The sequence below is a fragment of the Anomalospiza imberbis genome, chromosome 7 (assembly GCF_031753505.1).
Source record: "Anomalospiza imberbis isolate Cuckoo-Finch-1a 21T00152 chromosome 7, ASM3175350v1, whole genome shotgun sequence".
In the NCBI taxonomy this organism is placed as follows: Eukaryota; Metazoa; Chordata; class Aves; order Passeriformes; family Viduidae; genus Anomalospiza; species Anomalospiza imberbis.
Genome location: NC_089687.1, coordinates 21,644,326 through 21,669,889, shown reverse-complemented (window position 1 = coordinate 21,669,889; position 25,564 = coordinate 21,644,326). Strand labels below are relative to the sequence as shown.

The 25,564-nt window shown below is 40.7% G+C and overlaps 1 protein-coding gene and 1 long non-coding RNA gene across 2 annotated transcripts in view; one reads left to right on the top strand and one right to left on the bottom strand.

Moving 5' to 3' along the window:
* The window catches only part of CHN1 (chimerin 1), a 93,182-nt gene that overhangs the window by 39,807 nt on the left and 27,811 nt on the right, over positions 1-25,564 (top strand). The window contains exons 7-8 of the mRNA XM_068195927.1: positions 4,769-5,057; positions 24,634-24,711. Of these exons, the coding sequence (XP_068052028.1) occupies positions 4,769-5,057; positions 24,634-24,711 (367 nt within the window). The remainder of the gene's footprint in view (positions 1-4,768; positions 5,058-24,633; positions 24,712-25,564) is intronic.
* Positions 1,937-3,775, bottom strand: LOC137477179 (uncharacterized). The gene is made up of 3 exons (XR_011000858.1): positions 3,612-3,775; positions 2,531-2,558; positions 1,937-2,016 (listed from the first exon to the last, which is right to left on the bottom strand). It is a non-coding gene; the product is annotated as an uncharacterized lncRNA (long non-coding RNA).

Sequence of the window (25,564 nt, the reverse complement as noted above, 5' to 3'; positions counted from 1 at the left end):
CATTTTTTCAAAATTTTAAGATGGTGAAATCAGCTGTTAATGGTAAAATAATACATTGAAGCAAAGGAATTATTTTCTAATTTTGTTAGATTTATTTGTGAAATGCCCTATTACAGGTACCAAGGGCTGATAATACTTTCTCTTCATTGTTTTCAGCAACTAGTGCCTGCTGCTGTTGCCCTAGAGCAGTTGTTTTGTCCCTGACAGTGCTTATGATCCACAGAGAAGTGCCACTGCTCTAGTCCTCCCTGCCTGCTGTTGGCATGCTATTTATGCAATATTGTTTTCTGGCTTGGAAAAGGAAGTTTGGGCAGTGATGTCTTCAGCCTCAGTTGAGAGAGACTGCTGGGAAGCTGTTATCAGTGATACCCTACAAGCTCTGAACTTTTTTGTTTCAGCCAGGTTAGAGGGAGTCGAAGGTTGGGTCTGCACTGGCAGGGGATAGACATGTTGCAGTACCAGCTCTAAGATCTGTTTTCTCTTTGGAAGGATAACATACTTTTTCCATGCTGAACTCAAGTATCATGCATTCAGCATGGGTGTTACCAGGTTTTAGGGATAACTTTACACTAAATTAATGTTCATCAAGCAACAGTCAGCTAGCCAGTACTGCCCTTCCAAATGACTCTGGAAAACTATCCATAGTGACTGTACTCTGCCACCCTTCCCAGCCATCTATCAGGAAGGATTTTTTGTCTCCATTTGTATCAACCCCTAATGCATTTGATTGCATTTATACATATTGTATTCTTGTAAAATACTGCTCAGGTTTTGAATACTATGTTATTTGTCAGGCAGGTATTCTGGGAAGCTGGCAAGTTCTGCATTTTCCTGACCATCATCAGAAATGTTGTTGACAATGAATATTAAAAAAAAATAAAAATTAGCTGCTCTCAGGAGCTGGAGACCTTCAGGGATAATTGCGTAGAAGATAAGGGATAATTTAAGCTGCATGCAAGGCTTGTCTTTCTTCGACAAGGAAACAGGCCAAAAGAGGATCTATGGAATAATTTGTTTTCACTCCCAAGAACACAGCATGATTAAGAGACACTTGTGATTGCAAGATTCCTTATATTCCTGTGGCTTTTTATGGAGTGTCAAGACTCTAGTTGTAAGTCTTGGTTGTGAGTTTTCAGAAAATAGAACTGAAATTCTGGCACCTAATTTTAAGAGACTTTTGCCTCCTGGCTACAAAGCACATTAAGACTCTTTCTCCAAGGAAAGATTAAGTCCAAGTGACCTTTAGGCTCAGTCTTAAGTTTTCCCAGTTCAGTGTATGAAGTTGCTTGAAACGTAAGGAGGACACGAGTAGTTCTGAGGGATATTAATTTGTTTATTGATTGCAGCTATGTATTCTAAACAATGCCTCTGTCTAGAAATTCTTCTCATCATAAAATAGCCTGTGAAAGTGGTGAATAGCTACTGTACAATTCTGTATGTGGACTATAAAATTCATCCTCTCAGATGGTAAGAGAGTGTGTCTGTGCTCTCAATCCTTCCCTTCTTCCTTTTGTTTCTTTGCTGAATGCTGCATACAGGTAGGTGGCTGATTCTGAGGCCATCTCAGAATGTCTCTCATGGTATGATACCTAATTCAACTCCTCAGTCCTTTATTATCTTTTAATACCAGCCACATTTGCTCTACTGTTTAATACATTTTCCCACATTATCTACTCTGCCCCACTGTCAACCAAAGAAGCTAGACAGTGATTGCTTTTCAGATAACTTGGAATAAAAAAAGTCTTTTATCTGTAGTCCTGCTGCTTGCAAACAAATGCACAGTGGACACAATGAGACTGTTTGACATGTCACAGATCTAATTCTTTTTCTTGGAAAAACATCTGATGTTCCCCTGTATAAACCAAAAGAGAACATACTTTATCTGTGTCCCACTTTCTACTTATTAAACAAAAAACAGCTGGTACTAGTACTTGCCTTTAGGAGGAGAGCATCAGGAAGCTGAAATATCAAATCTCGGCTCTACTTAGTTGCCACGGTGATGTCTAATTAACTAGGCTGCAGGAATGTTACAGAAAGTAAACATAAGGAAATAGTCTTGCTAGTGGAAAAATTTAAACCATAGTTTTAAGTAAGATTGAAGATTAAGTCTTTAATAATAATTTTCAATTGAACATGTATTTTTTTTAATATTGCAGTTTGATAAAAATAGTGTCATTATGTGGTCAGGAAAAAATTTAAATTATTTTGAAAGAAATAAAACTTGATTTTGAGACAAGTTATTGACAGTACAGTCTTTGTAAAAGACTGGTGTTTCATTGATTTGTGGCGATTTTGGGGGTTTATTGCCTTATTACTAGTAGGATTCTATTTGAAAACCAGTACCTTTCTCCATAACATATCCAATTAGAAAAGAATAGAGAAAAATTGATTTGTAACAAATGGGAGATTAGATAAAGGCAAATCATTCATCTCTTGGAAACTCTATTCCTTACAGTATCTCTCAACAATACACTTCATGTGCAGCAGTCTGAACAGATCTACAGCATAGGGGCTGCTCAGAAAAACATACCTGGGGTAGGAGGGTGCACCTTCTGATCCTGTGGGAGAGAAAACTAACCTTTTAAGAAGTTCTGTCTCTTTTCTGCATTTGATCATCTTGTTCTTCAGAACAGGAGATCAGAACCAGACAAGACTGGTTTTAGATTTTGAGGATGTTGCTAAAATCAAAACACTGTGCACTGAGTAATAGGCCTTGTGATGCTTTTCTGCACCTTATCCTCTCTTGATAAAATTTATTTCTAAAAGAAATACTTTTTCTTTTAGAAAACCAAGAGCAATAAGTGACCTCCAACTTGCTTGAAACTGCTTTAAGTAGTCAGAGCAGATGTTACTGATTAGAACAGCAGTTGACCTGCATCTCTTAATATAAGTAATTCTAATGTATATGTCATTTAAGTCCCATTATTCTTCACCTTCAAACTTATTTGGTTCTCCTGATGAAGTGAGAACCATCAAGGTACTTGTATGTGCTCAATGTGCATTATGCCCAGTGACTTGAGCAGATGACAGTGAAGGTTGCTCACTTTGGCACTGCAAAGTGCTGAGCACTCTTGGCTCATGCGAACTTCTCTGACAGTCAAGGGTGTATAAAGAGGATGTCTTGTGGTCAAAGCTTGTTTGCCATACACTGTGTTGAGTAGAAAGGTGCCCTGAAGAGTAAGTCTGAATACATCTACCCCTTCTGCTACAACTTAGGACATTATCTTTCTACTTTCTGAATGACTTGTATTCACTCAGAACTGCATCTTGTGATGAAATTAGCATTGGGTAAAAACATATTTCTTTCTGTCATTTTGTAATTTCTCATATTTGATTCAATGAATTTTTAGTTTGTATGGCATAAAAATATGCATGGAAGTACCAGTTAATCTGCAGGAAAATGCCCACGTAATTCCTACACATTGTGTCCCTTTTCCTTACTGAGCAGGATGCAGATTCCATTTACATTTGAGTGTTTTGCAGAAATAGCAGCTTCTGAAGTTGCAGTCACTGTCAGAACTGTTGATAGGGCAATGGGAAGATTTGGCATTTTGATGTAGAACAGAGAAAAAAATACAGATTCCAGAATTAAGAAGACTGTAGGATTTCACCTGAGGCAAGCTCTAAAATTATCCTTTCCCCTGTTTGGTGAGGCCCTGCTGAGAAGAGGAGCCACTTCAGCAAAGTATCATTATTTACTGTGTTCCTTAACATCGCCAATGAAAATTTTGATTGTAAAGTGAAACCAATCCATCCTTTCAAATTTAGTTCTTAAAACTTATTTGGCACATCTGACCTCATAAGGAGGCCCAATACCCTCACTGCTGTCTGACCACGGAACAGCACTGGAGTGAGCTGTGAAATCAGCTTCTTGCCTCCATCTTCTCCACAGGAAATGTTGCCAAGTGCAAACACTAGTTTTCACATGTTTAGATTGCTTTGAGGCAGAAAATGGTTGCAGATTCTAAGTGCAGTTTTAAAAAAATATGCTGCTGTTCAGGTAAATTCAGCATTCTTGCAGTTGCTAAGAGCCTGTGTAAAAATGCTGTTCCATCCTGATGCAGAATGGCTGGTGTTGGATAGCTTTCGTGTTATATATCCTGTATATTACAAAGATTTGCTTGAAGCTTGGGACTTAACAAGCATTACACAGAAGGACTTTTGTACAAAGCTTGAAGAGTTAGTCCTGGGCCTTTGGCCAGGAATAAAGAATGCTTGCCCTTGTGCCATTTTGTCCTGTGCTGCTCCGGTTCTGGCAGCAGTTCTGCTTCAGTGTAATTGTTGGCACTGGAGCTCAGCTGAACCTTGAATGGCCTCTTCCTGCAAGCAAGCAGGGGAGCAGAGGTCTGAGACGGCATCAAAACTGCGTATTGATCGGCTGTAATAGAGGGCTCTTGTGAGAACCCTTCATATCAGAGCCAAGCAAATTGACTACAGTGATAAAGTAGCGAAGCACTAAAAAAAACCATAAGGAGTGTGAAGTAATTTTTCAGTTTTTCCATAGATAATGGAAAGGCTAAAAGAATACCAGAACAAACAGCTCCTTCTGGGACAGTAACTGTTTTGGCTATCTATCTGCAGTTGTTGTTGATCTCTCCTTCCTATCTGTGCTAAGTAGTAGTTCCCCAGCTCAGCTGGACCAGACACAGAGCATAGTCACAGCTTTAAGTGATAAAGTGTTTTTAATTGTTTGCAAAGGCTTGCTTACTCTTATTTATTCTGCTTACTGTTCTTTAAAAAAAACAACTTTCCCGTTTCATTGAGGCAGATTTGGAAGTCAAACCAGAAACTTCAGACTCTACTACGATGGAAAACACTTTGTTGGGGAGAAACGTTTTGAGTCCATCCATGACCTGGTGACAGATGGATTGATTACTCTTTATATTGAAACGAAGGCAGCTGAATACATTTCCAAGATGACAATTAATCCAATTTATGAACACGTAGGATATACAACCTTAAACAGAGAGCCAGCACACAAAAAGCATATGCCAACCCTGAGAGATGAACATGATGGCAAAGAGTCTACAGGAGAGGATGAGGTAGCAGAAAAGAGGGTAAGCAATTGTTAACCCACACTTTTTTTTCTGTTAGACTTTTAATTTTGTACTTTTTACCTTTCCCCTCTACTATAAGTACTAAAGGTCTCTGCAGCTGTTTAGTCTATATAGTTATTTCCAGTGTTACATTAACAGTAATATTTAAATTGGTTATAGAAGTTCGTAGTAGTAATTTTTGCATATTGCAAGTTTTCATGATTTGGAGGTTAGTTATTTGTAATTGTGATTCTTCAGGTGTTTTTATAGTTATGGATGTTACCATTAAGCCCCTCCTTTATTTCAAATGGGCAAAGAATATTTAATATTAAAATTGTTTATAGTATATAAGACAATTGCATTTTATTTCTTAATATATTCTGATTTCCCCCAAACAAATGCATTCCATAACCTATTCAGCAGTCTGCATATAATGACAGTAAAGTTGTCCACATTATAAATAAGACTGTTCATTAAGTTGATAAAATGTTAAAACATTTCACTTGGCTAGGTTCAGCCTGTCAGAAGCTGACGGAGCTATTTTTGGCCTCAGCTAGACTTACAAAGAGGGATTGCTCTCTTCAGAGAGTTGCAGTATCAGCTGAGAAGTAATTGCATCCTGGATTATAAAAGAAAAATGAAGAAGAAAGAAATCTTAGAACCAGTGAACATAAAAATATTAAGGGAGGTTGGGAATGTTCTGGGCAGACAAAGCAGCTGCCTGAAATTTTATTTGTGTTTCAGAGACTAAACATAAAAGGAAACCATAATGTAAATTCTGTTGTGTTAAATTAAATACTTTGTTTATTGAAAATCTGACGAATGAAAGTATTTTTAAAGTTATTTTTACACATCTGTAGGTGTTAATGCATATATAATAGTCTGATATGTTTCCCTTTTTCACAAACTTCAGAATTATATGCATTAGGCCTATCTAATATGCTTATACTGCGTAGAAGAAATGCTAACTTTAGTTGGGATCTTCTGTCTCTCCAGTCAGAAATATGTGATTTTAGATTTTGTGGATGTGGAAGAAAGGTCTGACTGACAATTTCCAACATACATGGCTATTACAGTGAAACTAAGCTCCATACAGAGTCCACAGAGAGACAGGCTCATAGCTTTGGTCCTTCAAATCCTCCTTCAGCAGAATCTGTCATTCTGCACTGAATTTGCTGAGAGATGAAGCACCCAACTTAGCTTAAAGTATGAATCTTCACTGTTATCAGATCATTTTGACAAAAGAAATACTGCTGGGATACTGAAGCTAGCTGACCACATTTAATATCCAATTTCTCGCCTGTTAGGTAGCAGTAGTAGAGGGGTGAGTTATCACTTACAGTTCCTGACAGCTGCTGCTTCCAACATGCTGTTTCAAAAGGATTTTTTTTTTTCATATTATCATAGACAGTTTATTATAATGCAAAGCCTGGGTTAAAATCTTCTCTAAGTCTTCTAGAAGTTACCACTTTGGGTTTCCTTGGTAAAATTAAGTTTTCCTGCATTTAGAAACTTTCAAGTGACAGCAGAACTCTGTTCTGTTACATTTTTTAAATTGATGAAACAGTGTTCATAGTAAAGAGATTTCAGTGATTAGTATTGAAGAATTCTGTTTTTAACATAGATTACATTGTGTTGTGTCACTCACAAACAAGGTATGTATTCCTTGAAACATTTGAAACATGTTTTGAAATACTTTTCATTAAATTGCTCAAGGACTATTGAATATTTCTGAAAGATTGAAATTTTATGTGAAAAACCTTTAGACAGGTTAAACACACAATCTCAGCATCCCACTCCCTTCATCTGGAACTTAGAAGTGACTAAAGGGGCTTCAGCCACAAAACAGTTCAACAGCAGTGGTGCTTTCAGTCCTGAAGCCCAGGTTTTAATACTCTTCTTTATTTTGTCTTGGAACTATAGTGATGTGAACACACTGAGGCACACAGACATTACGGGATAATTAAATACGGAGATTTCAATTTACTTTTTGAGTCATTGTCCAGTTGTGATTGCTATCTGTGGCTGCATGGGGACAGTACAGTGTGATCTTTCTCACCATGGAGTGGCACAGAGGTGACATCATGGCTGTCTTTGCACCTCTCAAGGTTTTGGTGGGAAGATGGCACAGATTTTCCTGCATGTCAACTTCACCCAGCAAATCACCAAGGAGAGTAAGGCATTCAGCCCATGACCAACACCTGATCCCCCTAGCAACCTCAGCATTTGGAACAAGCTTATAAATGTTTATAAATAGGTCAAGTAGTTTTTCTTTCTTTTTGGTGGCAGGGGTGGTAGGTTGATTCCTGTTGTCCAGTATGAAGAGAATATCATTGAATTGCAATGAACCAAAGAAAATTCTTCAGAGTTCAACACAAAAATTGTCTTATGATCCAAGCAGCAAGATCTGTGTGCCCATTAGTCCCATGGTGAGGATGAAAATTTCCTCAGTGTGTCCAGCATCTAGCAATTAATGCATCTTTATCAGTTTTGTAATGTAGTCACACAGCTTCTCTCTGCACTGTATGCTTCTTTCTCTGTAAAGAGAATAAAAGTCTGGGTTTTTAACATGATTATCTGATCATTCTGAGCCAAAATGTGTTCCCATATTTGCAGGCTCTGAGGCTGTTCAGATACAAATCTAAATTTGTGCCTCTGACTGTTGCCCAGTCATGTGTGGGTAGTGTATGGAATATAAGTCCTTCAGAAGAAGGAAAGAAGAGACACAAAAACACAGAGCCTGTGGAACAGCTGGTGGGAATGGAGTCTCACTTTCTGCCATGGAAACTGGGCAGCTAGAGAATACACCCCAAGCTTGAGAATGAAATATTAAAGGGCACTCACCCAGTCTTCAGATTGGTGTGGGGCAGGAGCAGGAAATGCTGCATTTTGTGTTAGATGCCTCCCAGCAGGCACTTGTAATACTTTATTTGTTCCCTGCTCTTTCTGTAATTAATGTATGTTAGAAGAATTCAGTATGTGTTGGGTGACACTTTTCATTTGCAATATACTAAAAAGGAGCCCTAGTAAAGGGGAAAGATTTAAAGACTGAAAGAGATGAGAAATCAAAACTTATGCAATCATTAGATAAGGATTGTAAGACACAAATTGCAATACTCCTGAGTTGTGCAAGAGACCATATTGTGGCATGATTTAAGATGCAATTTTTGATGGGAAAATATAATCCTCTACACAGCATGTGCTTCACTGATAATGAGAAAGAATATAACTGCATAACATGTACAAGTGTACATTAAAAGTTTAAATTCCTGATTAATGATTTCATGCTTTTCCTAACCTATAAAGGAATTACTAATTAGTCAAGACATAACTGGAGGAGGAGAGACTGAAAACAGGAGAGTGCTTGTCCTGCTCTAATGTCCCAAATGGACATTTTAGCTGTTGCTCTAAAAAGGTGTTGCTGGTTCCCAAAACAGTCTGCAAATTGTTTAGAACTCAATTGTGAGGCCATCACGGTCTGTGTGTTAAGAGAGGGCTAAGAATGATTTAAAAGAGGGTTTCCCATGTAGATTCAATCTGTATGACCTTGTGTGGAAGTGGAAATAATAGCCAGTATCGTAAGATTTAGTATTCCTCCTGTGCTTTGAACACTGGTGGATCTCTGAACATTCTCTACTCTCAAAGGCAATTATGGCCTTAGAGCAGATTACTTGATTCAGTTAAACACCTTATAAAAATGTTTATATGTTGCTCTCAGAAATTAGTAAATATCTAGAAACATATATCAAAGTCCTTTAAAGCCTTGCAAAACATTATTTTTTTAAATTTTGACATGTTTTTGATTTCTTTATAATATGTATAATGTGTAAGAAGTTGTATGAGTGATTGATTCAAGACAATATTTGTTATGAAAAAATGAAATTATTAGTTATGAGTTATCCTGTCTTTCAAAATGAAATGCTGGGGTAAATGTTAGGATAGCAACTGAATTATATCTATTCATGTTTACTTTGGTAATGTGTGCTACTTCTTCAAGAAACTTCAGTGGCTGCAAATCAATTAAAGATCCCTTCTAGACTGTACTACATTCCATTCAATTCCTGTAGCTGGAAAGAATTGAGAGAAGGTTTGTGGCAGCAGTCACCCAACAAAAGCAATCTTGTTTTCCTGTTTTCACTTACCTTAGTTGGTGATACGATTTTTTCCTCTATAGTGAAGAAGGCTGATTTTCTGCAACTCTGTGCAAGGAGATCTGAAAATGTAGATCTGTATAGTTTTAGTAGGAAGCATGCTTTTATACCTGCCTCCAAAGATAATCCAGATCACAAAATTAAGTGTGATCTGTGTACATTTCTAATAAATTCATAACAGACTCCACATACAAAATCGAGGGTAATACTTTCAGGTGTTTGCAGAGGGACCAGTCTTACTTTCCAACATTAAACTAACACTTCTATTTTCATTAATGACACTACTATTTTTCTACTTTTGGTCTCAGTCAAATCTGCTTAAACCTTTCCTTCACCGCAGCTTATTTTATCTCCAGGGACAGCACATGATAGGCTGTAGCCGAGGAAGTTGCAGTCACTGGCATAGAATGCCAGTGGCACCCTTATCAAGGTCTGTGATAGAGGAGAACAGCTTTGAATGGCACTGGTTGGTGCCCAGTAATGCCAATTCTGGAACTGATAGGTGCTAAAAAACCCCTGGTCTTAATAATCAGGGAGCAAAGTGTGCTTTGAGAGCTGAAGCAGTCTTCATGCTGGAAGTTGCTTGAAATATTTCCATTTATTTGAATTAACTTCAAAGATGGCTGTATAATGTACACAACATCTAAACAAGCCATAGCTCTAACAAGGGTAATAATGTTTTTAGAAGTGCAGCTAATGAATGTTTACCTTAAAGTACATTTAAAGATGCAGGATACTGAGCACTGAAGAATCCCATGGGTTAACTGGAGGAGATTGTCAACTCTTTTCTCGCACATGTTCCTTTCCAGTCCCTGCGCGGGTGTCCGTGACAATCACTCTCTAACTTTAATGTAATTTATAAATAAAACATAACTCTGTGGAAGGCAGAAACTTCTATTTATTTCTTCTGGGTTTAGCCCATCTTTCAGCAGAGACTTCAAAGCACAGACGATTTTGTCAATTCCGAGAAAGTTCTTAGCAGGATGAAAGACAAGCCTACTTTTTAGGTAGCTGCTCTAGCATATCAGCAGCATCATGCTCAGAAGGATTGCCTTAGCCCCAGTCTTCCTCATCTCTCCTTTCTGTGCATTAGCATTTTTGTTGGTGGGGTACCAGTGTCATGTATGGTATTATGTATGGCATGTACAGTCCAAACTAAGACTGCAAATGGTTATGATGCATTTTTACGAACATATATGGTTTTAACTTAACCCTGTGTTTATTAATACCCAGGAAAGGAGAGTTAAGTGCACATGTTGCCCAGTGTACAGACATCAGCACAAAGAAAATTATGTTCTCCAAACTGCAGAGTGCTTTTTCTACTTATATTCACCAAGAATAACCCAAGTCCTTATTTGTGTTCATTATGGCAGTAAAGTTGATTCTCTAAAAAACTCATATAAACTGATTTGGTTTTAAGATTCAGAGCTTCCTAATGAAGCATGCACTTTGCTAATTTAAACCCCAGGTCACATACAGAATATCTAGTTTACTCTTATCTCATGCTTATAAAAGATAAATTAGGAAGGAAAACTTGCTTTTTAAGGGTCTGTAACTGGACCTCCAGTGTTAAACACTGTCCCGTAGTTCTCCGGCTTCTCCCAGGACAAATTCTTTCTCTTTCTGTTGGTGCCAGCTCTGGTTCGTGCCCAGCTGTGCTCAGTTAATTCCTGCAGGTTACAAATGGCCTCCTGGCTGATTCCAGTGAGCCCTGCAGGACTTGTCTGCCTGCCTCTGCGTGTGTGTCTTCACCTCCAGAGCACATTAATGTAATGCTTACACCATAATGTAGGGGATTAACATGAACTAAAGGCTGTGTGCTTTTGGTAGCCCAATTGCACGTTGCTGATCCAGTATTACAAGGGTCAGAACAGCCTGCAGACAGTGAGGAGTGCCTTAGGTCAGCCTTCATTTTAAGCAGACACTGCACCTCCTGTTGCTATGCTACTCCTGTAGAGGTGTTCCCTGTGTTCTGAAGATAAACACAGTTGAGGATCAGCATCCTGCTTCAGCCTTTTGTCATGGGTACAAGTCTCTTCACTGTTTACTGAGATGACCTTGCAAGTTACTTTCTGCTTTTTCAGAGAAGTGTGGCTCTTTTATGATCTGACATGTGAGATGTGTACACAAAGATACAGTCTTCAGAAAGTTTGGTGTCAAATTATACTGAGACAGGCAGCTGCCATGTGAAATTGAGTGTGGCTAGTCTTTCTGACTCACACATCAGACCCTCAGCAGAAGTGTGGTGAGTAATTACCCTCAGCATATGCCCTGTGCCTGATTGAGCCTTTGTAAGATGAATAGTGTGCAGAACTGTTAAAAAGGCTGTAAAGCAGTACAGTTGCTGTGCAATTAATTCTGAAGTATAATGCTTGTGTTGTTACTGATAAATTGAAACCATTAGCAGTGAATAAACTGTTACTCTTTTCCTATGTTTCTCAGTGTTGTGAGGTCAGTGAGTGTCAAGCCCTCACCTCAGTTCTTTTCAGGGTTTCTAATGCTTGGTGGTTTGGAACTGGCTAAGTTTTTAATAACCTTCAAAAACTATAGTATAGCACTAGCCTCTCTTACATGTACTGGTAGAAATTTCTTTGTTTTGTAACTGGGATAGGCTAGTACAAGAAGACACACAGGGAGGGAGGACTCTCCCTTTGCTCTTGAAGAGCCAAAGAGGATAGCTTTCTTTGGGCACTCTTCAGGGTGAGAAAAAATTTTCCCACCCTAGTGGACCTTAGTAGTTGGGACGTAGAAATACAGAGGTCCAGCTCACCTCCAGATGAGCAATGGAGAGCTGTTGTGACTTCTGTCCTAGCATGCTGTAGGAGTCTGCTGCTGACCTTCCCTATGGGTCTTAGACTTGAGGCTTCCAAAAAGGCCACCTAGAGATAGAGTGGGAAAGCCGCAGAGACACATATAAGTAAATTACAGTCTTCTTTCCCCTATATTTAAAAATCCCCTGTAGCTACCCTTGACATTTTATGCCTTCTCACAACTGAATAATCCATGCAGTGGCCACAGAAGGGAAAAGGTGGGTCTCTCTCAGAGCAGCCTCTAAAGCAGGTGTGTGGTTCTGATTTATTGCTTGTGCAAAGGGCTTTCTGGATGGTGAGGGACTGCAGTGGGTTGCTAGCTGGCGGCTCCCTCGTTTGTTCTCATTCATTAGCTGTGTGAGTTTGGGGCCTTTTTTTTAACTTCTCCTCCCATCTGGCATCTCCTAATTATTTTCTATTACTAATCACTTCTACAGGAAACAGACTGGACTATTGAATTAAGAGTCCTATAAAAGGATAATTTTGTTATTTACAGGTTTCTTAGCTCACTTAAACTTTATAACGTGACACTGTATAGCTGGTGATAATCACCTTGGGCTATGATTGTGTCCAATCTCATAAACTGGGCAGGGTCAGGTCTGGTCATTCGTAGAACATGAGAGGCTCAAGGAGAAGCTGGGGCAGTGCAGCTGGTAGCACCTTTGGTTGTGAACTAATACATGAAATATCTTACATTTTATGCCTTCTGCAGCTCTGTGTAGCCAGTTCAAACCTGTGCTAGGAGTCTGACTAACAGGGATTTTCTCCAGTGATCTCTCTCTTTATTCAGATGAACTAATTTCTCTCCTTACTGTTTGTTCTGTGTGTGTCTAGATGGGAGCAGGCTCACTATATACATGCTTCCAAGTACAAATACATGTCTTTTGGCTTCTGTACAGAGGTGGAAAGGATGTGGATCTGTGGTGGTCTGATGTGTCACCCCCATCCACTTGGAGAAGGCACATCTGCTCCACTAATAATTACCCAGTCATAAGTGGTTACCAAATGCTTAAGACCCATGGTGAATGAAATGCTTGCTTTAGAAGTGGTAGCAGAAAGAGAAGTAGTTAGGTATGTCTAAAACAAGTGTTAGACTGTGAAAGAAAAGAAGAACAACATTTTTCCTGTGGTTAATGCCAAGAAGCTGATCTGTTCTGGACCTTGTTTTATTCTTTTTAATCTTTCACAAGAAAAAATATATTTTCAGCTAAAGCTTCTCATGCTTAATTTTAGTCTCTAGCTGAATGTTTTCTGACTGAACAAAGTAAGGAGAGCAGTTTTATTACTAAGCTCAACAAACTACTTGCTCCTATTATTTCAAACCTGTCACACTTGTCATCAGCAAAGACAGCAACTCTTGACAGTTTTGCAAAGCCTTTCTTTGATCATTAACTTTTAGAACATTAAACTTTTCCATATTTAACCTTTCTTCTGCATGGCATCAGCAGTTAGAAACAGTGTTGCTTCTGGCATCTAGTGTTCCTACAGTCCTAATGTTTCAGTAAGGTAAGAATCACTACACTGAAAATTCTGGTTCTCAGTTGTTGCTCTAATCTTCATCTTGTTAGTATTGATATTCCTCAATTTAAACTTCCATACAATTTCCAAAATAAGTAAAGGATGATGTGTTTCTAATAGTGAAGTTCATATTATAATGCACTTTGATTATATTGCTGTGTAGTGGAGATTATTATTGCATTTTCTTAGAGCTTAAACAGTTAAAAATAAGTTGCCTAAGGAACCTTAGAGCAAGTATCACAGAGTACAATATCTTCTATTAAGGCTTAGTCATATGTGTATGTGATTTAATACATTTTTTCATGTTTTCCAATTTGTGAATTAGATTAGTAGCACTTAGAGAAAAGCAGCTTTTACCCTATTTGAGAGGAGACTGGAGAAAAACAGCTTTTACCCTATTTGAGAGGAGACTGGAGGAATTCTTTGAAAATATGAAAATACTCTGTTCCCAATTTCCATTTTGCATGTAATGGTGAAACATTTTAAAAGCTCTATGCTTTATATCATGTGTCAAATAGTTTATTGGTAGAAGATTTCTGATGATTTTACATTGCTGGAAAAGTCTTGAAGCCATTTCCCAAAGTTAATATGATAGTGAGTTACATTTGCATTCAGGCGTTTCTGTGAATTGGATGATGATTAGAATAGCAGTATGTTTAATGCAAATGCACAAAAATTGCAGAAAGTATCCTGTGTTATGTTTCACAGAATTTCAAGTGAAGAATCTCTTTAATTTGAAGTGAATCTCAATCTCTTAAGTGACAGTTTCTCATTCCCTCCAGCTTCCATCCCAATCCTTGCTAGCGCTGGTCGCAGCTGGTGCCTGGGAGCTTCCCATCACCTCTGCCACACTGTAGTTCTCAAGGCAGACTCCCTGCTCAGTAAGCTGATTGTGCTGAGAGCTTCCTGGACATTCTTTTATGGACCTGATGGGTTAATTCTCTTGGGCTGTTTTTATTGTTGAAAATTCACACAACTTCAGCGTTAGAAATCTTACAAGCAGTGTCATTTTTAAAGTGCTAGTTGATGGTGGCAGTACAAGTGAAAAATTGCCCTGTAAGGTAAGATGAAAAGCATGCTAAGAAAGAAAGAAGAAGTTGTGCTGGTTTAACATTTTGTTTATTTCCAATGAATTTAAGTAATGCAAATATACCCTAAACTTAGTATTTTAACTTTGATGTGACCTGTACTCAAAATAAAAGCTATTGGTCAAAGACCACACGCATCTGAAATCCCACGTGTGGACTGGGACCTGGGACTAGTTTATTTCAACTGAAAATAGACGTCAACTAAACATTATGTTGTAAGAAACCACAGACTTGCTGGGGGAAAAAAATAAAAAACCCTAGAGTCTCTCCTGTGTAACAGAGGTTGTATGAGCTGTCCACATGCCAGGGCTTCTCCCTTGTAAGGTAAATATTCTGTATAGCCAAGATTTTTGATGGGGCTTACACTGCCAGCCCCGTTTTGAATCATTCAAAATCATTCTATTTTCAGATCAAGTGGTTATTTAAATTTGTTTCAAAGATGCTGTGTTTGACCATTTGAGATGATGATTTCTTGAGTGCCTGTCTTAAGAATTTTTAATAGTCATAGCTTTCTGTAGGGAAATTGGATGTTTACTGCCCTTATAGGAAAAATTTTCCGGACAGAAGCATTTTAAAATGTTAATTAGGAAACTTAGAGGGAATAAATGGGAAAGATGAACCATGTATGTAAAAGGAGAGAGGAGAAAATTTGAACACTGGTCAACAGAAGTGAAATGAGCCTTTTCTGAGAATGTGATCAGGGATTAGAAGACTTTATGGGTGGAAATAAACTGATACTTTGTTAATAATTGATAATGTGACTTTGGGAACAGACTAATTCTGCTGCCAATTCCACTCTGGTTTCATTCATTGCAGGTTTCAAAGCAGTCTTGATTTAAATAGAGATTTATGCAAGGAAGTGGGAGTCCACATGAGACCCATTTGAAGGATGATCAGCCCATCTGATTTTTCAATGTGCCTAATTGCACTGTATAAAATGAACAGACCCTGGCCCACTGGTGCAGCTACACCCATGGACACACATGGACATGCAAAACTGGTAATCAGGGTCCCTGAGGAGTGTTGGGGAGCACTGGGGGTTACCCCATTGTTTAATTTTTCTGCAGTGAGGTGGTCCATAAGCAGGTTTTCACCATCGTAAATTTTGCAAGCACGTTGCATATAGCCATTTGACAACTCTAGTATTCCTTCAGGTTAAACATTGTTTTCACCTTGACTCATCGGTTCAAATCAAATGGTAATTCAGGAAGGATCAGGAGACTTTGCATTCTTACTCTTCTTTATGCTAAATAAGTATGATTATGGACTGAAAGTATGATTAAGAAAGAAACTGTGACAGCACATCTACCATAGCAACATAGCTTATTCAGGAAGAAGTGGATGGATTCAGAACAGACGCTGTGCCAAAGGAGCAGGTGTAGTCTGAAATACAAAGAGTGTTTAGAAATTAATGAGCTGCAGTTTTCAATTATAACATACATTGAATTAGTCTAAATTGAATTACCACGTAGAACAAAAGAAGGCTAGTATTAGATGCATTAGACTGCCAGTCAAGACTAATGTGAAATGACTATAATACATTAGGTAAGAAAATATTGATGAGACATAAAAAGAAATTTCCATACCATTTGCCCATGTTATACCAGTAGCCAAAACTCCTATTCCACAAGGAAAAAATTAAAAAACACCTAATAAATATATGAGTAGAAAGACCTTGTGGATTACATGATTTTCATTATCCCTAAGTGTATACATTTTCAGTTACAAAAAGATAACAGAGGTTGATTATAGATTTATTTTATCTGTAAGATTCTTAAATGGATATTATAAAGGAAATGTAACATTTATTTCCTCATCAAAGGGTATGGTTAAACTTCTCTTTTATTTTTATCTTTCCTTTTATTTGAGGAAATCCCTATAACAGTATGGGTCAGATGAGGAATAAAACCACCAGTCCCTTGTGGTTTCAAACGATTTGTCTTAATAGCCTGGTTTTTCGTGCAATACTTTAATTTAGTATATCAGTAATGAAGAGCATTTGCCAAAAGAGGAGCGTTCATGCAGCTGCCAATTTGCATTACATTTTAACTGCTATCACTCCTATAGAGCACATGGCATTTATAAATTACTTTTAAGGTCTTTTTGGAGTACAGTCTGCCTTGAGTCTGTCATGAGTCAAGAGGCTTTTGCTGGAGTGACCCTTCACTGCAATGAATGTCAGCTGAGCCTCAGTCACAGCAGCACAGCGCTCTGCAGAACTGCAGGGAGAAATATCCCAGACAAAGGGATGGGGAGAAAATGCAGTGCTCTCAGCTGAAATAGGAAATGCTGACTCAATGAGAGCAAGACGGAGAAGCTGCTGAGGAACAGTCTCTGTGTTGCTGACCAGGATGAGCGTTGCTCCTCTTTCTTTCATCAGCTCCTCTTCCTCAAGGCCTTGTAGCTGCAAGACAGATCTCTCAGGCTCCAGTTCAGCAGTGTGTCACGGTGTAATAATTAACTTCAGCTATGTGAGTAGTCCTCCCAGTCTCTCTGCTGCTGCCTTGCCCAGGGAGAGGAGCACCTGACCAAGGCATATGCTTTAACTCACTGTTTAGCATTCCACCTCCATGGCCCAGGCTCCTGGCAGGAGAGGAGGAAGATAGGATGGACCAAATCCAAAACTATGAAGGATGGAGGGTAGATGGGAAGGACAGAAAGCAAAATTGTAAAGGACAGTCTTTGTCTGGAGGATTTACTGGAGACAAATTCCAGTGTTTAATGATGCTTCTCTTCTTTTTCACAAATCGCCTTGAATGGTTTGCCTGGGGAACAGTGATGCTGCCAGGCGCCTGAGGCAGAGTACTTTCTGTTCTCTACTAGTTCTTGGTCTCCTTCTGTACTTTTCCAGATTTGGCTGGGGTCGGCCCCCTTTTAATGCAGTTTGTTTTCAGGCAGAAGAATGGGAGTGTGGTATGGAGCTACTACAAAGCAAGGAGACAGTTTCTGAGGCTGATGCCTCAGCTTGAACTCATAGTCATGGGAGCTTCTTTCCTCACCACAGTCAGGGTTAAGAGCTCATTTCTTAGCTTTTTGGGTATCTTTTATCACACTGTTTGATTGGCATCTCCTGCCTCAGTGTCACACAGCTTGGTGGCAGCTCTCCTTTTGTCAAGCAGTCACATCCTGCCTCTTGCAAGCAGGCTAGTAGTGTCTGTGTTTAGGGAAAGGGCTGGAGCAGTGGGTTATTTTAACACAGGCAGCTGGGGCCATGGGGACATCTAGCACTAGTGTCTGCAGGGAAGAGCTCTGTGGCTCCTGCTTGTCCTGGGATGAGGGCAGGACTGCATGTCTTCATCCACAGTGCATCTCTGAGGACACGTATCACCATTTAAGCTGCATAAAGGAACTTGTAGCTATAGCTTATAAAACCCAGTGAGCACCATTATTGATTGCAACATCACACCCCTACCTGTGCACACCCCTACCATGTGCCCACATACACCCCTGTGGTGGGATTTGTAACTATGCAGTGTGGAGGAAACCCCTGGAATTACCTGTACATAGTGGCCAGTTGCTGACCTCCCTGAAAGCTAAGTCACTTGATATTAGCAAAGTCCTCCAGAGCCAGATCAAAACCAGAACTTCTTCCTGAAGGTACTGAAAAAATTTTATTTTTGCCATGTCTAGATCCATAGTTATATACCAAAATATATCCCCCACCCCCACCAAGGAAAAGAATGGGTTGTATTTGCCACTGAAAAGTGCCTTGCTTTTGTGCCACTATCCAAAAAAGTAAATGTTCATTGGTTTTGCCTTGCCAGTAACTGAAAGAGAGGAGTAGTCACATGAGTGTTTTTTGCTGGTGCACAGTTTAGAATTGTCATTCCAAAGGTCCATATCAGTAACTGCCAGGAGCAAATCTACAACCTGTCAGCCACTAGAAACAAAATAAACCAGATCCCAATCAGCTGCAGTGACCAGTAGGTTTTAGGAGTAAAGCTACAGAAAAAATTTTCTGTTGGCTTCCCTTAAGATCTCTCTGCTTTTTTATGAGTATGCTCTGCGTGGTAAGCACACCACTGGGAACGTATAGTCTTCCCAAATAATGCCTATACTTTTTTTTATACTTTAATTGTATTGAACAATACAGTATTGAAGTAACTCTCTTTTGATGCAGTAATTTCTAGCAGCAATATCAGGCAATAATAATTTTTTTCCATAATTTTAACTTTGGATTTTATTATTTATGTATTTAATTTATTTTATTTAACAGCCTTACTTTAAGTCAAGCCAACATTTTGGCTGAATTTGTTTAATTAAATTTTCAATTAAACATTTTTTTAAACCTTCCTTTAAAATTCTAGATATAAAATGTTCATTAGCAGCTATAGATATAGAATATAAATAGTAATTTCTTAGATTTTGCCATAAGTATTTCACTGGAGGGAGTGGGGAAGGTCTGATTTAATTAGAAGTCAGTCCATTTGGAAAATTTTGTTATAAAAGCCAGAACTTTACTCAGGAGTAAGATTTCATCATTTAACCATGACTTAAACCCAGCTCCTCTGTCGGTAACTGAAAGTGGGGCTTGGTGTTGCCTGAGGATTCCATTCTGCCTGGGCACTGTGGGAGCCTGAAGGTGTACATGTGCCAGGTAAATGTGGCTGTGTAGGAATGGCAGCAAGAGAAATCCCCGATGGCTGAGGCTGTGTGGTGGTCTTTCCCACCCACGTTCTGAGATCTCATCCTTCAGACTGAACTTTTCTTTTAATAGCATTCCTACCCTGTGCTCACACCATGTGAGCAGAGGCAGTGCCTGGCATTAGCATTCTACAAGTGAAGAAAATTCACTGAAAGCAGATTATCACCACTTTTATTTAAAAAGTAAAATTTTGAGCTCCTCTTTCCCCTTCAGAACAATCCTATGAAAGATATGACTGGGAAAGTTATATTTAGCTTGGAACAAACTTCCACTAAGAGCAGCATTGAGGAAACTGGGCTCAGTTTCACAATCCGACTGATTAGCTTTTGAAAATCGTGTACTGAGGCCATAAAATATGCTCATAAAATGTTCATACAAGCAAGGATTTTCTGAGCATATGCATTAGGCTAAGTTAGCTATACAGTGAAACAGAATACTGCAAAATGTACAGTGGCTCACTGTATAGAAAACCAAATGTCTTGTTTATTGATACATGTACAATAGGGCATCGTCTATGATGTTTTTTAAAAATGCATGCAGTATAACTGCTGGTTATTATTAAAATACAGGGAAGGGATCATTATATATAAATTTCGAAACAATAAAGGCATATTTAGTCATAACAACATGAAAATACCATTTGAGAATGAAAAGCCTGCAGTGTACTACACATGCATTCTGAAGAAAACATGATTATGTGTTTGAGAGTGGAGCCAGGTGCTCAGAAAACTAAACATTACATTGCATTGGAAATGCACGTGGGCTTCAGGATCAACTCTAATCTGGTTGTTCTAGGACCTGTGATCTTAACCTTACTTGATTTTTTCTGTTTTGGTTGGGGTTTGGTTTTGGGTTTTTTTTTCCTGAAGTAATTTCACTTTATTGTTGAACAAATGGGAATGCATTGATTTCCCTTTTTAGAAAGATAATTTGTACGATGTCGACTGAACTGTGTGACTGGATTAAACTTACATAATGTGTCTTTCAGAGAGTGACTAATTGGAATTTACTGCAAGTCGCAGATGACTTTTAAATCAATTTTGTGAAGGTTTCATAATAAGACTTACTGATTGGGAGATTAGTACCAGCAAATATGCATACGTTATCCCGCTGACACTGAGAGCATGTAGTGCTCCAGAGAGCAGCTGTTTCTCCTGCACCCTGAAGGACTTCTCCAGGAGAAAGTAAGGAAAGTGGAGAGCCAGTAGGACCTAGACTGAGCAACACTTACAGCTGAGGTTTTACAACAAATGGGAACATTTGAAATAGCACATTACACTCTTATTTTCCTTTTTTCCCCCTTCAGTCCATATGTAAATTGTAGAACCTCTAAACAGGTGTCACAGTTTAAAGGCTGTTGTGTTACTGGGTTTTGCTTTTCAGTGTTTAAATCACTAAAATGTACAGGACTGAGACTGCTCTGGTTGCATACTCTGCTGAGAAGTTGCTCAGCTGTTGCTTCTAGTCATTTCATTTTCAGTTCACCTCAGTGCTGTGAAATCACGTCCTGAAATTAAATTTAAGAATGACAGCCTTGCAGTTTCCTTCCTCATGGAGTCTGCACAGCATATTCCTCCCTGCACATGCAATTGTGATTGCAAATGTTTGGCACACACAATTGTTAAAAAAAAAACAAAAAATTAAGACTTAGGAAAGTGGAAAGGAAATTACTTTCCTCTCCAGATTTTTACCTCTTTTTCATCCAGTATGTAGCAGACAGTATCTTCAGGCAGTATCTTCAGGCAGAGCAAGTTACAAAGATAATTTGTTGGAAAATGAAAGGCTCTGGAGAAGAGACTTTGCTGGTGGGTGGGAGTGCAGGAACCACTAGTGGAGAGCAGGCATTGAATCAAAAGCCAGCCAAAGGTGTAAGAAGAGGAGCAGGACCTGCAGGCTACAGGCAAGAGAGACAGCACAGAGAGCCTGGAGCAGGAGAGTGTCTTGGGAGTGGACAGCTTCCTGCAGGATTTGAGTTAAGCCCCAGGTCCCAGACTTCACTTGTTTGCTCTCAGGGATGACTCATCTCTGCAGTGGCTAGGGCTGCCTGAGGACAGTGGCTTGCTCTCTCTTAATTTATTATCTCACATACTAAAAAGTTAAAGATCTGGACCTGCCTGATGACCCAAACTGTTGTCAGGAAAGTGTGTGCAACAGAAATTTCATTCTTCAGCTTGGTTTTCGAAACAAGGGATTTGGTGTGTGTAAAGGAAAGCATTACTTTGCAAAGCCAAACACCCAAACTTAGGCAATGGTAGAAGAATGAGCATACACATTATAAAATTGCATCATCTGAAAGCAGTTGTATGAATTTTAATTTTTCAGTTGCTAGCTTTATGGCTTAAACTTTGTTTCAGTCTCTGTTTCTGGTGTACACTACTGCAGAGTGTACAGCCCAGGCGGATGGCTGTAAGGGTAGGTGATGAGCCCAGTACTCCTTTATTTGTAAACAGCAGAAAATGCTGTGCATTGAACAACGGGAAGCTGATTTATGTGAAACCAGTAAGCAGTCTCTGTTAGAGTACTGTAACACAAAGCAGTGTTAACATTAAAATTCATAATCGTATAAATACTTTCCAGATTAGAACGCATTTTCATAATTACAACCATGAGATAGGACCTTTCCCTATTGGGTAGTTTTCCTTACCTTTTTATTGGCATTCTTAGATTTAATTTTCCAGGATCCAGAGATCTGTTTCTACTAGCATGACTCTAAAGTGCCATTGAAAATAACTCAGTTCTTCAGAATTAGGAAAAGGGAAGCTGACAATTAAGGAGTAAGTATGCCAAAAAACAGATATGCGCTCTACTAGCAATTGAAAGGGAAATTCAGCCTGCTTTACCTTGCTTCTTAAGCAGAATTACACAAAATAATAACAGTTAATTCTGATAGTAAATTTATTGTTGAAAATCACTGTGTTATTTATTTCCAACAAATTCCATTTTCAAAAAATTTATTTCTAATATGAAGTTTTGGTGATGCATTTTTTCCCTTTAAAAAATAAAAATAATTTTAGGTTGCAGAGAAAAGTGTAATGAAATGTTTTTGGAATTCATTATGTACTTCCTGAGCCTGTTGTCATTCAAAGTTGTTTGGAGAGGATGACTCCTCTGGAGCAGGTGTAGGTCCACCTTGTTCCATGAGGACTTTCTCCTGATGTAGTTCTTGGGAATTAAACCATGAAGGGAGGGGAGAGGAGAGGAGAGGTGCTCCCTGAGTCCATGCTATTTTCACACTTTGTGTAGATAAAGTGTCAGTTTTTATCATCTCTTACTCGTCATCTCAGTTTTCTTGATCTTCTATTGCCATGGAGTGTTAATACACTTGCAAGGATGGACAGAAAAATGCCAGAGGAGCATTCACCTGCATTAGAAAGGAGTGGTTAAAAGCAAGACAGGCAGATTGAGGTAGTCGTTGGAAAAGTATTTCTTAATAGGATGGATCAAGCAGCCTCCTGCCTGTATTGAAACCAGGAACTGAGTCAGACCCCTGTATGAGCCAGTAATGCCTGACAGCATCCTCCTGAATAATCACTAGCCAGTGTTTCAATTATTAGTTGTATTGAAGATTAGTGTTCAGTGAAGCACCAGCCTTGATCCTTAATCTCTGCACCATGACCCTATGCTGAAACCCAGCAGATTTTTAAAACCTGTCGGGAAGGTAGGGGTGGCCACACAAGTGAACAGAAGAGGGGCTCTCAGTGAGCACTATTCTCAGCTGTATTGGCAGGACCGAGCTAAACTGGAACAGTGTGATCCAGCTGCAAAGCACATACCAATTCCACCCAGAAGCTTGTGACAAACTGTGCTTGTCGTCGGTTTCTGACTCAGGAGAGATAAAAATACCTCTGCTGCAGCAGGGAGAGCGGTTGCAGTGCGGCAGCCTGCGCAGGGGGAGGGAGGGCTGCGCGCCGGCTGTCTGCACAGGCAGGAAAGGAAAGGTCCCCTGGCACCCTGCATCTCAGGAGGGTGGTCAGCCCCACGCTGTAAAGCTTGGCGGTAGTCAGATCAAGGGTCCCTTTTTGCTGTCTCTGACAAAGAGTGTTCACAAATGCTTGGAGAGCACGGGAAGGCAAGGGGCAGAGCGGCCATCGTGGTGAGCCCTCCCGGCTGTCAGTGCTCAGCTGGAGGGAGCCGCCTGGGCTGGGCTGCCCGGGTGGGCAGCTCCGGGTGGGACATAGTCTGCCCTGCTCCTTTGTGAGCCCCTCGATTCTGGCTCCTGTGGCACTTAAGTTCAAGGCTTTAATGGTTGTGTGCAATAGTTTGTGTGAGGGCTGGCCAGGACCAGGCTGCCCTGTGCACATTTCATCGTCAGTCGCATCCGTGCAAACTTCAGGTTTCAGTCCAGTGCGAGACTGTGGTCATTCACCTTCTGTTAGGATCTGTAAATTTCTAAAGAGAGGGGTTCAGGTCTTTGCTGGATGGAGCGCTGCAATGAACTTGGGGTGACATTTGTGTTCACGTCCCTACAAGATGTGAGATTGGTGAGCATGTTTTCACACGAAAAGTGCTGAAAGACGTAATTTTAAGGGGAGAGTGGTGCCCATCAGCGGTCACATTACCCGCTCCTGGCCGTACCTCTCGATGCACAGCCCACGCAGTCGGGGGGGTCGGGGAGAGCCGCTTCCCGCCGTGTCTCCCGGGGCTGCTGCTCGCCTCCCTGCCTCCCGCGGCACCCCCAGGAGCGCAGCGGTGCCATTTTCTAGTGGTGCGTGGCACACGCCGCGGGTGCCTCTCCCGGAGCCTGCCGCTCCGGGCCGTGCCGTGCCGTGCCGTGCCGGGCCGGGCCGTGCCGGGCCGTGCCGCTCCGCTCCGCGCCGCTCCGCCCCTCTCGCCCGGGCCCATTGGCTGCGGCCGCCCCGGGGCGGGGCCGCTCCGCCCCGCGCGGGGCCGCGACGCCCCCGCGGCGGGCAGCGGGCGGGAGCAGGGCGCGAGGCGTGCGCGTCCCCGCGCCCCCCGAGCCGGCCGCCGCCGATGGAGGCAGCGGCCGCGGGCTGCGCGTCCCCGCCGCCGGCTGCCGCCCGCCCCCGGCCCGCAGGCCGCCCGCCGGCAGCGCCGAGCCCCGCGCACCGCCGAGCCCGTGCCCTCCATGGCCGCGCCGCCCGCCCCAGCAGCCTAGGCTGCGGCATGGTCCGCGCCGCCCCGCCAGCCCGAGTGTGACACAGCCGGGCGCGGGCGGGCCGCCGCCTCCACGGCAGCATGCCGGCCAGGGAGCCCTGGGCAGCGCACCGAGCCGGCGGGCACCGAGCCGGCGGCAACGCGGGGCACCGCGCCGGGCACGAGGGCCGGCAGCGCGATCTGCTGCTCGCAGCCTTGGGCATGAAACTGGGCGCTCGCAAGGCGTCCGTGACAATCTGGCAACCTCTTAAACTCTTTGCTTATTCGCAGTTGACGTCGCTCGTCCGAAGAGCAACTCTGAAGGAAAATGAACATGTTCCAAAATACGAGAAGGTTCATAATTTCAAGGTAAGACGTTTTCCTATCTAATTTCTTTTTCAGGTAAAGGGGCTTTAGCTCGTATTTTGAAATGGGTCTGCTATTGCAAGGAAATCACAGCTATGCGCACTGTGACTTTCTAGGAACTTAAAAGCTGCAAGTAAACCTCATTGCTGCAAGTAAACCTCATTCCTCTCTTGCAGCAGAGGAACCAGGATTTTGTTGTTGGCTGCTTGTGTGCATGCATTTGTTTCAATAATATTTGCCATATCTAGTTATCTCTTTTATTTAGAATTGGTTTATGCTGAGAGAGATGCTAAAGGTGAGAGAAACAGCAAAGTTTTCTTTCAATTAGAATGTAGTCCACTTTTACTTTCAATGCAAAAAAGTCTCTTAGATCTATAGTTAGATGGCTAAATTGATCTTGTCTCAGTTTGTCGATGGTAAATAGCTTTGAAGGTGAGAAGTGTGTTCTGCTGCATCTGGATTGAGCAGATGGGCTGCATTTCCCGTAGTTTCTGGCTTTTCTCCTGTGTCAATGAATTGAGTGTTGAAACCAGCGAGGTTTATGCCATGAGGCTCTCGGACATGCTGGCATTGGCAACTACCTTGTGTTTTAATAAAATTTACTTAGTCTTCTGTGTAGCTTCTAGTTATTGTTCCAATTTCTTTAAATAACCAATGTTCTTTGGTAAGAGCAATACATGTCAGTACAACATATTTGTGTTTTTTGTCTGTCTGTAATAGGTGTCCAGTAAGGACTGAGTAATGTAACCTTTTGATGGTCAAATACATCTGATGGTAGGCAGTCTTAAAATTAAGACTATGTAAATTGATGCTTTACTGGATTCCTGTAGATGACAGTACAAATTCCAAATATATA